General features: G+C 39.2%; 1 protein-coding gene and 1 long non-coding RNA gene across 6 annotated transcripts; both read left to right on the top strand.

The window, feature by feature from the left end:
• Positions 1-1,976: 1,976 nt before the first annotated feature.
• On the top strand, positions 1,977-5,168 carry LOC103408364 (ankyrin repeat-containing protein At5g02620-like). 2 transcript variants are annotated; one of them, XM_008347216.4, is made up of 4 exons: positions 1,977-2,388; positions 2,827-3,234; positions 3,486-3,895; positions 4,097-5,168. In XM_008347216.4, exons 2-4 carry the CDS (start codon positions 2,886-2,888, stop codon positions 5,006-5,008), a joined length of 1,671 nt encoding a protein of 556 aa, XP_008345438.1. In that variant the 5' UTR covers positions 1,977-2,388; positions 2,827-2,885; the 3' UTR covers positions 5,009-5,168. The 2 variants fall into 2 exon arrangements, with proteins under 2 accessions (XP_008345438.1, XP_008345437.1); XM_008347215.4 differs by having other exon boundaries at positions 2,051-2,388; positions 2,737-3,234.
• Positions 5,169-12,211: 7,043 nt separating this feature from the next.
• On the top strand, positions 12,212-13,978 carry LOC108173276 (uncharacterized). 4 transcript variants are annotated; one of them, XR_011579809.1, is made up of 4 exons: positions 12,212-12,749; positions 12,914-12,957; positions 13,095-13,226; positions 13,715-13,978. It is a non-coding gene; the product is annotated as an uncharacterized lncRNA (long non-coding RNA). The 4 variants fall into 4 exon arrangements; XR_011579808.1 differs by having other exon boundaries at positions 12,213-12,749; positions 13,107-13,226; XR_011579810.1 differs by lacking the exon at positions 12,914-12,957 and having other exon boundaries at positions 12,214-12,749.
• Positions 13,979-14,324: the final 346 nt, after the last annotated feature.

Raw genomic sequence — 14,324 nt, 5'->3', positions numbered from 1 at the left:
TTTCATACACTGGAAGACTTCGACATCCTTGACTTGTTCGTTAGCCGAAGCTGGTAGCCAAGGGCCAAGGCATGCTTTCTTCCTCTAATTGACGTCTCTATCATCGTCAATGCGCGTTAGGACTGCGCGTAGGGATGACCCCATTTGATTAAACACTTGTTTAGGTTGGGATGTATCTCAGTGAACAAAAAAACAATGCAGATATTCTGACGTCGATGTCAAGCAATCCACTTCATGGAACAGATAATCCATTATATTACGTATATTTATTCGTCCGCTAATAAAGATTGTGATTGGTTGGGATAACAAGAAGTGCTTTTGCTTTTGTTTTTGGTTGAATTATTGCAGGCTTTTGCTTTTCTGAGAGGCTAAGTACCGGCTTTTCTGAGAGGCCGAGTGCGGGTCTTTCATCAGCCATCAGAGGAACCAGGTGCATCACGCGGTGCAGAAAGTCTTGAATCCGCGTGACTGTGGCCTCTACAAGACAGTGAAGCTACTCGGTTGCACACTCTGTTCACTGCAACTGTTCCTTTTGTCGAAGATTTTCCTTTTGGGAAGATCAAAAGCCCGTATAGTAACGTTTGACAGAAAAAGTTAAAAGTGATTTTGAATTATGAAAGCACAACTTTTTTAGGAGACGTTTGATTGAAAAAGTTAAAAGTGATTTTTAGATTATCAAAGCACTACATTTTTAGAAGAACTTATGAAGTGCTTCTCGGGAAGTGCTTCCAAATGCTTTTCATGAAAGACATGAATACATTAGCATGCATTAGGATGTAGTGCTTCATAATGATTCAACTAGAAGAACTTACGAAGAAAAAGTAGAATTTTGTGCGCTTTTTTTCGCAAAGCACTTTAGTTTTGAAGCTTCAACAATTTTTTGTTGTGCTTGTAAACAAAAGCATCGCAAGCGAAAATGCTTGTAAGCAAAAATACGTACTACAAAGCACTTCTACATTTTACATGTTTCTAGCCATTCACATAGCATCGTCTCAAATTTTATCAGGAAATTAACGTCGTTTCCACGAGAAACTCAACAAAACATATACTTCTCCATAAAGCATTTCTGTAACTCGGAAAACCCTAATCCATATCCACGAAGCGTTGAGAAAGAAAAAAGCAAAGCATGACTTTCTTTGTGCGGTATAGCTATTAGCTAGTACCGAAAAAAAGAAAAAAGAGGTTTAAAGGATAAAGGCTAAAATTTCTGAAGTTGGTTTTGGTTTCAACGTCTACCCAGAAAGCTAAAATCCCAAAAGCCAAAAATATCCATGCTGGCTTTGCATGGGCTTATGAAAGCGTTTTTCAATTACTCAAATCTTATACTTGAATTTAAATATAAGGCAAAATATCTCAAATGCACATAAGACTTAAAAACTCATATTTAACTGAGACTCAAATTTGAATTTCAATATGAAATTTGAGTCTAAGGTGGAGCCCATGCCAACTAGGAAAAAATGTTATTCAACCAACAAAAATGAGATTTGAGTTTTGAGTCCAACCATCTTCACTGCACATAAACTGTGAAAAACTCAAATACAAAGTTTTGAGTCTAATGTTTTCTCCTCCAATGTAAAAACTCAAATCTTAAGACTCATTTTGAGTTTTAAGAGTCGAGTCTTTGCATTGGAGAATAAAACGAAAATACATAAATCCACATCTTTTGAGACCCAAATATAAGAATATAGGTTTGAAGTTTGAGTTTTTGCATTGAAGATGTAAAACTATTTTATAATGCCAATTGATTTTATAATAAAACATCGACTTCTTCACTAACTCATAATAACTCATAATTAGAAAAGAAAAAAAATTATGAAACGTTGCGCATCAGAGTTACTCTAGCCATAGACTTAGAGGTCATGGATGGTCAAATTTCCATACCTTGATGCCAAAAACACGATTGGTCACTTTCCAAAACCTGTAAAAATCTAAGTGGAAATGAGAGGGTTAAAAATGAAGGCCACCTGCTTTGCAATGAAGCCGGCTTCTCCTTTGGCTACACACAAAATCGCCCCTCTTTCTTCTTCTTCTTCTTCTTCCATCCCTCGGCAAAGAGATTTTCAGTATGTTGATAACACAGTCCAATACATCGGGTATCATAATACAAATGGTTGAATACTTGAAAAAGAAAATTTTCAATCACTTATATTATAATATTTAGTGTACCGTACTGCCGTATTCCGACCACAAAAAGAATTTCTTCCTCTAGTAAATCTGTCAACGTCACCTTTTGATAAAGAGTTGGATTTAAGTGGAGCTCCACTCGCTCAACCCTCCAATTGTTGGGCTCTCACAATTCGCACTTGAAACTTTCATAGTTTCTGGGTCCTTCCAAGTAGTAAGAAGTTCTGCTGTGAGTTCTAACAACACCCCAACTGCACAAAACTAGTAAGTCCATGCTTTTGTTTCATAAAGTTCAATTTGTTAAAATTTAATTTAGTATTAAATGAGTGACCTTTTTGGTATATACTTAGTGCCTAACTGTAGTTTTTAACTTTTATTGGATGTCTAGATAGATATGTAATTAGGCATTATATATATTTGATTTCCCACTGCAGATACGGTTTCAACTTTCTTCATTTTAACTTTCGTTCTCGTTTTTTGCCCTCTTGTATTGATGTTTGGATCATGCAAAGAAATGTGTATAGAAAGTTAGAGAGAGAGAGAGAGAGAGAGTGTGTGTGTGTGTGTGTTTGAGAATTGGGATTTAATTTATTTGAATTATTTTGGGTGCAGGAGGAAGATGTCTGGGTGTGTGTTGTGGTTATCAAGGAACCAAATTTACAGATTTCCCACGTGCTAACTCATGGAAATTTGATCTTCTAGGTTGCCTTGTCTTCCATGGTGAAAAGAGAAAAAAAGCTTCAAATGTTAGACATACAGAAATGGAATTGAATACAACGGAAGCTCCGGTGAGGCAGCAAAGCTTTGCTGGGAAGAAGATGCCTAAGCAGTTGACAGGAAAGCGCGACAACGGTCCCTTGCATTTGGCAGCTAGAGCAGGAGATTTGGGACTGGTTGTAGAAATCATGTCTAATTGTGGGGAGGAGGAGTTGAATGAACTGTTGTCGGAACAGAATTATGCGGGTGAAACCGCCTTGTATCTGGCGGCTGGTGGTGGATATGTTGGTTTGGTTAAGGAAATGATGAAGTACCATGATGTTGGTGCAGCTAGTATCAAAGCTGGGAACGGCTGTGATGCATTTCACATTGCTTCCAAGCAAGGGCACTTAGGTAAGTCTCTATCGATGTTTTGAATTTTTGTTAACCCTAATCTGTACTTGTTCCTTGTGAATTGCTATGCATAAGCTTAGACTGCATGCTGTAATCACAAAAGAAAATCTGGTTTCTTGCGTATACAGTTCGTACCTCATTTGATTTGTGAATTTTGTAGGAGACTAGGAAAGTTTTGTAAACCATGATTGAAATCGATAACATGTAACTTATCAAGCGGATCATCTTAAATTGTTCTTTTAATGTTTCAGAGGTACTGAAGATCCTCATGGAGTCGATTCCAGAACTTTCAATGACCGTTGATCGCGCAAACACCACGGCATTGCACATCGCTGCAGCACAGGGACACACTGAAGTAGTAAGTTTTCTTTTGGAGACTGGTTGCAGCTTGATGTCCATAGCAAGAAGCAATGGGAAAACTGCCTTGCATTCTGCAGCAAGGAAGGGGCATTTGGAGGTGGTCCAGGCCCTCTTGAGCAAAGATACCGGATCTGCAATAAGAAAAGATAGTAAGGGCCAGACAGCTCTCCATATGGCAGTCAAGGGACTGAATGTCGAATTGGTGGATGAGCTAGCGAAGGCAAATCCTTCGTTGATAAACGAGGTAGATAACAAGGGAAACACTGCCTTGCACGTGGCAACCGGGAAGGGTCGAGCTCAGGTAATGAAAGTTGTTAATTTGATTTATAATATGCAAATGAAAATCGAACTTCTTTAAGAGAATGCGTGTTACTGAGTTTTTGATCATCACTTAAAGTTGAATTATCATGAATATGTTATTCAATTAGGCTTTGGAACGTGGTATTAAAATGGTTATTTGAATCAATCATATATTTAAGCCCCAGAGATTGGACTTTTACAGATTGTTCGAACGCTGTTAAGTTATAAGGGAGTGGCGAAAACCATCATTAACAGATCTGGAGAATCTGTTTTTGACACTGCTGAGAAATCTGGGCACTCAAAGATTGCCACCGTTCTAGCAGAGCATGGGATTCAAAGTGCCAAATCCATGAAGCTGCCAACTTTGAACCCAAATCGAGAACTCAAACAAACTGTAAGTGAAATAAAACATGAGGTGCATGATCAGCTTAAGCAAACGAGACAAACAAGAAAGAAAGTGCATGGAATGGTAAAGCGGCTCGGCAAAATGCATTTGGAAGGGCTTAACAACGCAATAAACTCCACCACAGTTGTGGCTGTACTCACTGCCACTGTTGCCTTTGCTGCAATCTTCAGTGTCCCGGGCCAATACCCTGACCCTAAAAAACCTCTTCCTGATGGATTCTCTCCCGGAGAAGCAAACATTGCCCCCAAAACCGAGTTCATAGTCTTCTTCATCTTTGACTCATTTGCTCTCTTCATATCGTTGGCTGTTGTGGTGGTTCAAACTTCTATTGTTGTCGTAGAGAGGGAGGCAAAAGAGAGGCTAATGACAGTCATAAACAAGCTAATGTGGATGGCTTGTGTGATGGTTTCAGTTGCATTTCTTGCACTATCATATGTAATTGTTGGAAAAGAAGAAAAATGGCTGGCTGTTGGAGTGACAGCTATAGGGACAGTGATCATGGGAATGACACTAGGAACAATGTGTTATTGGATGGTTGTGCAGCGCGTTGAAGCATCTAAATATCGTTGCTGCATTCGGAGATCATCGCTGAGCATCCACTCACACTCACACTCGAACTCAAACTCACACTCTTGTTCTTTCTCAGTGATATCGGATTCGGAGCTTCTGAACACCGAGTTTAAGAGTAAGAAAGTTTATGCAATTTGAGATGAAGATATCTTACATATAAACTGCCTGGCTCCTAACATGATTTTTGGGGCCTTATGTATATCGATGTAACATAATCTAAAGTATTCTCAAACATGTAATGGCCGAATTCATTAGAGTAGTTTTCCAAATGAGATGGGGTAATAAGTTTTTTGAGTTCTGTCATGTAGTTTTTGAATTGGATGTACCAAGAACATGTAATGTGGTGTCTCATTCACTTGCTAGATTTCATTGCGAAGACTGACGCATGAATTGGATGGGATAAAGACTGTTATCATGGCTAGAGAAGCTCCAATCTAACTAAGGTTTTAATTAGAGCACAACTTGGTGTTGAAATGACTGGGATGTGGAGTGAATAGCCTCTCTCACACCATGTATAACTTCTCTGCCAGTGATACATGGGCCGATGTACAATGGTGTATAACTGCGCACAGTTGTGACAACTTTGTACCGAGTCTCCCTTTACTAGAAAAGAAAACATCACAATATGCAATGTTTTCAGTTACAGAACACGCACTCACTATTTCCCCTCTAGCATCCTTGTAAGAAAGTTTTATTCATTCTAACCTTTTTCAACTAGGTAGTGCTATTCACACGTCCATTTTTACTTCTCACACACCCCTCTCAATTTCGGCCATCAATTGAATGAATTGAAGAAGACTACAACAACAACAACAACAACAAAACCTTTTCCCACTAAGTGGGGTCGGCTATATGAATCCTAGAACGCCATTGCACTCGGTTTTGTGTCATGTCCTCCGTTAGATCCAAGTATTCTAAGTCTTTTCTTAGGGTCTCTTCCAAAGTTTTCCTAGGTCTTCCTCTACCCCTTCGGCCCTGAACCTCTATCCCGTAGTCACATCTTCGAACCGGAGCGTCAGTAGGCCTTCTTTGCACATGTCCAAACCCATTTTGTGTACATGTTGATGCTTCACCGCCCAACATTCTGTGGCATACAGCATCGCCGGCCTTATTGCCGTCCTATAAAATTTTCCCTTGAGCTTTAATGGCCTACGACGGTCACACAACACGCCGGATGCACTCTTCCACTTCATCCATCCAGCTTGTATTCTATGGTTGAGATCTCCATCTAATTCTCCATTCTTTTGCAAGATAGATCCTAGGTAGCGAAAACGGTCGCTCTTTGGTATTTCCTGATCTCCGATCCTCACCCCTAACTCATTTTGGCCTCCATTTGCACTGAACTTGCACTCCATATATTCTGTCTTTTATCGGCTTAGACGAAGACCTTTAGATTCCAACACTTCTCTCCAAAGGTTAAGCTTCGCATTTACCCCTCCTGAGTTTCATCTATCAACACTATATCGTTTGCGAAAAGCATACACCAAGGAATATCATCTTGAATATGTCCGGTTAACTCATCCATTACCAACGCAAAAAGGTAAGGACTTAAGGATTGTTGATGCACAAAATCAATGAGGACTTTGGTACAACAGAAAGTATTAAGTTTGTGATCTTCGCTAGATTGCTCTAGTCATTAGTGTGGATAAGTATGTAAATGGATAGAGACAGGAAAGCAAACACAAGATGTACGTGGTTCACCCAGATTGGCTACGTCCACGGAGTAGAGGAGTTCTCATTAATTGTGAAGGGTTTACACAAGTACATAGGTTCAAGCTCTCATTTAGTGAGTACAAGTGAATGATTTAGTACAAATGACATAGGTTCAAGCTCTCGTCTTCACTTGCCTTATCTGTCTCATAGGTAGATGTGGCATCTTCTTTGGAAGTACTCTTCCTCCATCCAGGGGTGGTATCTTTAACTGGTGGAGATGCACAAGGTAATGTATCAATTTCACTTGAAGCTTACTTGTAGTTTCAGGCTTGGTCAAGCGCGATACAAACCATGTAGTAGGAGTCCCCCAAGTCGCCGAGCTAGGGGATCTGCTGAAAGAGGCGACAGACAAGGTAAGCAATCAGAGCTCCAAGCAATCAGTCCCAGATCAGAAGTTTGATTTCAAGTTCCGGCTGATTGTTCTCATTCTCCCTATCTTGCAAGCAGCATGAAGGATAAAGAGAAGAAAAGGATAATAGATGATATGAGATACTTTTGCTTTTGAAGAAGTAAGTTTCCACAGACTTATTCTTGAATTGGGCTGGAGGATTTTCTGGTTTCCTCCGGAGTATAAGGCCGACTGAAGAATTTGAAGGTCAAAACAAGTCCATCAAATCTAGAGTACGTTCGACCCTGTTGATATGAGATACTTTTGCTGTTGACAAAGTAGTGGATGTATCGGCACGTGTTCTGTTACGCTTGTCTCCACATGTTTCCTTGTATCCTTCTCACTTTCCCTATCTGTTCCTCAGGCAGATGTGGTATCTTCTCTGGAAGCATAAGATGTTGAAGATGAGTACTCGAGAGCAATGCCAGGTAAGTAATCAAGTAAGGGGTTCCAGGCAGTCAGTTCCTGACTAGAAGCTTGATTCCAAGTGCTGACTGATTGCTCTCTTTCTCCTTGTCTTGCAGGTAAGAACAAGGCCAAAGGAAAAGACAAGGAAAAAGCATGATATGGGATACTCTTGCTTTTAACCCTGATGATATGAGATATTCTTACTCTGGTGTAGCTTGTATGCAGAGGGATTATCGGGGGGAAAGAAAGTAGAGTATTTCGAGAGGCTTCGTTAGGAGTGCCCTCTCAGATATGAGGAAGCGTTGAGCATTTTTGCAGGTTTGCCTGTCCGTTGAGGATGGAGGTCGACATATATAGGAGTTTCCCTAACAACAGGTAGTAATGCTATCCTTTACCCTACTTGGTCATAGCACGGTAGTGGGAGCTGCCAGCTTCACGTGTGTCAGAGCACTTTGAAAAAGTGGTCTGTGGTATCTGGAAAGCTGATGTTGCGTGTGAAGATTACAGACAAGATTTATCCAAGGAGATCTGACTCTCGAAGTTGAGAAAGCGGTGCCTCTTCGGTTTTTGAACAAGCAATCTTGTCGGGGATCTGGCTCTCGAGATTCGGAGAATGGTGCCTCTTTGATTTTTGAGAGAGCAATCCTGCTGAGAGTCTGGCTCTCGAGATTCGGAGAGCAGTGTCTTTTCGATTTTTGAGAAAATAATCATGTTGGGAGTCTGGCTCTCGAGATTCGGAGGACGGTGCCTCTTCGATTTTGGAGCAAGCAATCTTGTTGGGAGTGTTTTCTCGAATGTAAGTAAAAGTTGGGCATGTTTGCTAGTCTACCTTGCCACGGAGCACAGAGGTTGACACATAGGGACTTTCCAATTATCCAGCAGTGGTGCTGTTCCTTTACCTTTGTGGGTAATAATATGGTAGCTAGACCTTCAAAATTTATGTGTCTAAACTTTGTTAGTACTGTTTCTTTGCTATTCTTTTACCCTTCTTGGTCATAGCGATGTAGTGGGAGCTGCAAGCTTCACGTGTCTAAACTTTGTCAGAGATCTTTGGCAAAGTTATATGTGGTACCCATGAGCTGATGGTGCATGTGGAAAGTGGATGATTAAACAGTAAGATTCACGTGCTTTCTACTTCACCAGAAATCTTCAACAGAATGCCCTATAATTTCAACAAAGCTGAGTGTGCATGTGACAGGTGCTGACAAGGCTGAGAAAAGCAGGTGCCTTTTCGATTTCTGAGATCGGCCCTCGTGGTCTCTGAGCAGCCTAGCTTTTGAGAAAGCAAGCGCCTCTTCGATTTCTGAGATTTGCCTTCGTGGTCTTTGAGCAGCCCAGCTTTTGAGAAAGCAAACGCCTCTTCGATTTCTGAGATCGGCCCTCGTGGTCTCTGAGCAGCCCAGCTTTTAAGAAAGCAAACGTCTCTTCGATTTCTGGGCAGGCGCCTCTTTGATTTCTGAAGCTCCGTCGAGTGTAGATTTTTATAGAGGCTGGCATTAAGTTCCAAAGCACACTTGAATCTTCACCAGTATAAGCTCCATTCTTGCACTTCTAAGATCTTGATTTGTCCGACCTTTTCTCTCTTCAATACCTTTGAAAATGTCTGGCCCCTCCGACCGTCGTTTTGACTTGAACCTTGTTGAAGAGGCAACCACGCCTTCTCCAGACAACATATGGCGCCCATCCTTCTTATCCCCTACTGGTCCTCTTACCGTTGGGGATTTCGTGATGAAGAATGATATAACTGCTGCGGTGGTGGCCAGGAGCCTTCTCACTCCTAAAGATAACAGACTACTTTCCAAACGGTCTGATGAGTTGGCTGTTAAGGATTCTCTGGCTCTAAGTGTTCAGTGTGCAGGTTCTGTGTCTAATATGGCCCAACGCCTATTTGCTCGAACCTGCCAAGTTGAATCATTGGCGGCTGAAGTAATGAGTCTCAAACAGGAGATTAGAGGGCTCAAGCATGAGAATAAACAGTTGCACCGACTCGCACATGACTATGCTACAAACATGAAGAGGAAGCTTGACCATATGAAGGAATCTGATGGTCAGGTTTTACTTGATCATTAGCGATTTGTGGGTTTGTTCCAAAGGCATTTACTGCCTTCGTCTTCTGGGGCTATACCGCGTAATGAAGCTCCAAATGATCAACCTCCGATGCCTCCTCCTTCTAGGGTTTTGTCCAGTACTGAGGCTCCGAATGATCCCCCTCCGGTGCCTTCTCTTTCTGGGGCTCTACCGACTGCTGAGACTTCTCCTAAGCAACCTTTGTGAAGGCTCCCTCTTGTTTGTTTATTTTGACTCATGTATATGTACATATTTGTAACTTATCGGAGATATCAATAAATGAGCTTTGCTTCATTTCAACGTATTGTGTTAAATACACCAAAGCCTTCTTCACTGAGTGGGGTCGGCTATATGAATCTTAGAACGTCATTGTGCTCGGTCCTGTGTCATGTCCTCCGTTAGATCCAAATACTCTAAGTCTTTTCTTAGAGTTTCTTCCAAAGTTTTCCTAGGTCTTCCTCTACCCCTTCGGCCATGAACCTCTGTCCCGTAGTCGCATCTTCTAACCGGAACGTCAGTAGGCTTTCTTTGCACATGTCCAAACCACCGTAACCGATTTTCTCTCAATTTTCCTACAATTTCGGCTACTCCTACTTTACCTCGGATATCCTCATTCCTAATCTTATCCTTTCTCGTGTGCCCACACATCCAACGAAGCATCCTCATCTCCGCTACACCCATTTTGTGTACGTGTTGATGCTTCACCGCCCAACATTCTGTGCCATACAGCATCGCCGACCTTATTGCCATCCTATAAAATTTTCCCTTAAGCTTTAGTGGCTGACGGCGGTCACACAACACGTCGGATGCACTCTTCCACTTCATCCATCCAGCTTGTATTCTATGGTTGAGATCTCCATCTAATTCTCCGTTCCCAAGCCCGGGTAAAGGAGGAGGGGGAGGGCGTCAGGTAGTCGACAGCCGGCACTCCTCAGTTACGTCGAATCCTTATGAAAATGAATCTAGAATTGAAGAAGACTAATAGCAAAAAATTAACAAGAGTATGTGGAGGTAAAAATAGATGTATGAATATCACTATCCTTTCAACTAAGCTTTAGGCCCACATTCAGCATTACTCCAACATCTCAATAGGGTGAAAGAAAGGAAACCTCAGGATGGATCTAGTTTTGAAAAAACACACGATTCCCCCTCAAAATTTATAAGATTTTGATGGATAATGTTATCATTTAGGAACATTTGAAACCTTACTCAAGCTCCTTGTTTGAAAAATCTATATGATTCCCTATACAAATTATGAAGGAAATAGACATGACATCTCGTAGACTATGAAAAATACAAGATATCTGTTGACCAAAAAAAAGCAACATATTTCAGTATCATGCATACGACGTGGTTATGGTCATCTATGGAAAAATAAAAACCCCTCACTGCATGTTTGTGGTCATCGCATGCTTTGCCATTATCCTCATCGCCTACTATATACACTTTGCTTTTTGTTTTTGGTTGATTTTCATTTGTGTTAGAGATAATTGAGGTATGCATCGGATAAATGAAGGGTTACAAAAGAGTGAAGCAAGGATGCTGAGAGAGAGAATTTTTTTTGTTTAATTTTCCGACGTATGGCTTTCGTTGATTTTTTGTTTGTTTTGTTTAATCTGTTCTGCTTTCAAAACAGCTATTAGATGAAGAACAAACGACCGAGATGGATGTTGTCTTTTAATGAATTTTACCATCCTTCCCTTCTGCCTCCTCGCCTCCGTGTCTCTATCTATTAATATTCAATAAAAAAAATTATAACAAAGATCTAAAATATCCAAAGTATCCAAGAAAGTTCGTAACAGAATAACGGAGTGCTTAGGGAAAAAATAGGATTGCAGAAATCACTATAGTAAAAATAAATAAATAAAACCCCTTTGTGAAAACACAATAGGTACCAACCATTTCCCCTTATTTTCTCTTAAAAAGGGGTAAACAAAAATAAAAGAGAAGCCTTTTTCATGTCCTCCCTCATCTTGTAGGTGGTCATGTTAACATTCTAAATTAAAAATACAATTGACTTTTCATTTAGTATTACAGTCTGATAATATTCTTTTTCACTTGTAAGTAAGAGGTCTTAGGTTCGATTCTCGTCAAAAGCAAATTTGAACCACATTATTGCTAGCCCATTGTAAGGTTAGCTCATTCCCCCACCCTCTTAATGTAGACAATATCGTTTGTCCAAAAAAAAAAAAAAATCGATTGACTTAAATTTTTATCGTTTAAAAAATTCAGATTATGTCACTTAGTACTAGTGGTATTCATCTTTATCTGTAAATGAGATGTCTTATATTTGATTGTCGTCAAATATAAACTTGAATCATATTATTGCTAGCCAATTTTGAAGCTAAGCCTACCTTTTTTTCTTTGGTATAAATAATACCGTTTGTTGAAAAAATTTCGGATTATAAACTCCTTATCGGCTATCGCCATAGAATTTTCACATCGGTTACTTTCCAATTCCATTAATTAAGATGTTCATACAAGACAATGCAATAAAACCAGATTTATTCTAACTTTTTATTTATTTATTTATTTATTGTGCTTTTTTTTCATGTCAGACAAATCAAGTCAATCGAGAAACAGATTTATTCTAAATTAGTATTTGCTAAATCCCTTGTGCGATTAGTTCAAAAAAAAATAATCCCTTGTGCGATTCTTAGAGCTCTGACCTCTCCAAATTCCAAGTTTGCGTTACGTAGTTTTCTCAAACACACCAAGAATGAGTCTTCTGCTTGAAATTATATATTCTAAAACCCAGTTTTGGGTTACTGTTGATCTATAGTGTAGCAAAGGAAAGGCAACCCAATCTCGGTTGAATCAGCCGAAATGAAAAAAGGAGGTTTGCTTTGTTTGGGCTTGCGCTTGCCAACTTAAGCGAGAACGTGGAATGTTTCACAGGTTTAATGGGATCCCCTAAATCTCTTAATGCAAGTAATTGAAGGGGGTCCTACCAAGCACATTCCAAAAAAACCTCCTAAAGCCAAGGCCAGATGAGAAAGGCGAAACATGTTCCCAACAAACTTGAAAGTGAAAGTTATATGACCAGAAAAGGAAAGGGATGTCCATCTGGACGGATTTGCCCCTTATTTTCTTCACAATTTTTAGCATTCTTTTAGATCGTGTAGTAAATTGCCGATTTTGCCCATGCTAGACGCGTGGTGGTAAGGGAAGGAGGCTGAATTTACGCGTGTTGGTCATCTAGGAAAGGAAGAAAGGTGGAAAAACAGAGCTCTTCCATTTGCTTCCATAGATTTCTCGAGCTCTCCCTCAAGCCTGGAGTCCTAGCTTCCGCAAGCGAATCAGGTTCGTCTCTCGCTCTCTCTCTCACATTTTATTTTTTCAATTCGGGACCTAATTTCGATCATCATTGGAGCTCCTGCTTCCACTTCTTTTCCGTTTTTCTTTTCCTTTTGCTTCTCTCTCTCTCTCATTCTCTGTCACGATTCTCACCTTCTTCAAAATTTCAGTTTAATTCGAAGAAAATGTTACCCAGAAAAGCTAGGGTTTCCTAGTGAGTCTTATCTTGACAATATACTTTCTCTCGATCTAATTTGAAGTGATTGAAAATTGAATTTGGTGATTCTCTTTATATATAAATATATATGTATATATATATTTATTTATTTATTTATTAATTACCTTATACAGCTTTTTTTGTAGGTTTTTGTTGCTGTAATTTCTGTTGAATTGAAAAGGGTTCAAGGGTTGCTACTTCAAGCCATGAAGCACGCGGTGTGGAGCCATTTGCTGCTACTCGGGTGCTCTGGAGAAATCAGATTAGTGAGTATTTTTCTTAACCCTTCTTTTTGTTTGATGGGTTTTGTGTGTTTATAAAATATGATAGTAGTGGCTGTAAGAATATTGATTTTTTTGGGAATTTTTTGTCAATGTCATTTGAATTAATTGCAGGGAATACTTTGTCTTTAGGTTGTATATTTCACGAATGTAAGTTTTTAATTTAGGCGAGTTGGTGATGTTAATTTATATCTTGGGTAAATGATTCAGTTCGTTATTTTTATTGTTTAAATTAGTTCATATGAATATTGATTTCGATTCGACATTGAATTATATCTTGGATAAGCAGCTGATATATATTTGTCAAGAATACTAATTAATTACATACTGTTGTTCACCGATTTGTAAATTCATGAAAGCATTTTTAATTTTTTTGTTAATTAAATTACAAATAAGTATTAATGGCCTTCATTTGGTACCAATCAATCAAGTGAGAGATGAGTTGTTTGAATGTTTTATTTTACTTGAATTAGAGTCTCCAACTAGAAGAAAGAGAAGGATCCGAATGGGAGCAAGGCAAAACATGGAAAAATGAGCGCATGAGAATTTTATGTTTAGGAGATTTGGGGAAAGGGCGACCAATCATTTGAAAAAACTCAGGTATATGGTTGTTCCTCTTCGAATTACATGAACATGGCTGTATATTTATTTCTTTTGTGTCAATTATTAGAAAGAATGCACTGGACATTGACATTCTTTTAGACATTATTAATAGGAACATCAAATGGTTAATTCTACTTTGCTCTCATTTATATTTTTCACCTCACAATGTTCCTTTTCCTTCTCTTGGCATGATAATTTGAAATGGTAGTGCGTTATAGTAATAGTTATATATTTGATCTATCACTTGGATGTGAAATCCCATTCCTGGATTTCACTGTTATAATCTACGTATTTACATTATTGAGATTTTATATTATTTTTCGAGAATTTATATTAATTTATTTGAATTTAGATTTTAATTAAACTAGCTACGAAGTTTGAAGTTTGGAAATTAATTATCTAAAATCCGTAGACCTTTCAAGGTCACAATTTATATTTTTGAATAGAGCTCGATCACATGAACACGTAGGCACAAACTGT

Source organism: Malus domestica, chromosome 04 (assembly GCF_042453785.1).
Source record: "Malus domestica chromosome 04, GDT2T_hap1".
Taxonomy (NCBI): domain Eukaryota; kingdom Viridiplantae; phylum Streptophyta; class Magnoliopsida; order Rosales; family Rosaceae; genus Malus; species Malus domestica.
This window is presented reverse-complemented; position numbering and strand designations above follow the sequence as displayed.

Excerpts from the sequence above, each read along its gene's own strand:
- LOC103408364 (XM_008347216.4), top strand. The coding sequence starts at position 2,886 with ATGGAATTGAATACAACGGAAGCTCCGGTGAGGCAGCAAAGCTTTGCT. Across the intron at positions 3,235-3,485 it reads TTCCAAGCAAGGGCACTTAG|AGGTACTGAAGATCCTCATG; the intron begins GTAAGTCTCTAT and ends TTAATGTTTCAG. Across the intron at positions 3,896-4,096 it reads CCGGGAAGGGTCGAGCTCAG|ATTGTTCGAACGCTGTTAAG; the intron begins GTAATGAAAGTT and ends GGACTTTTACAG.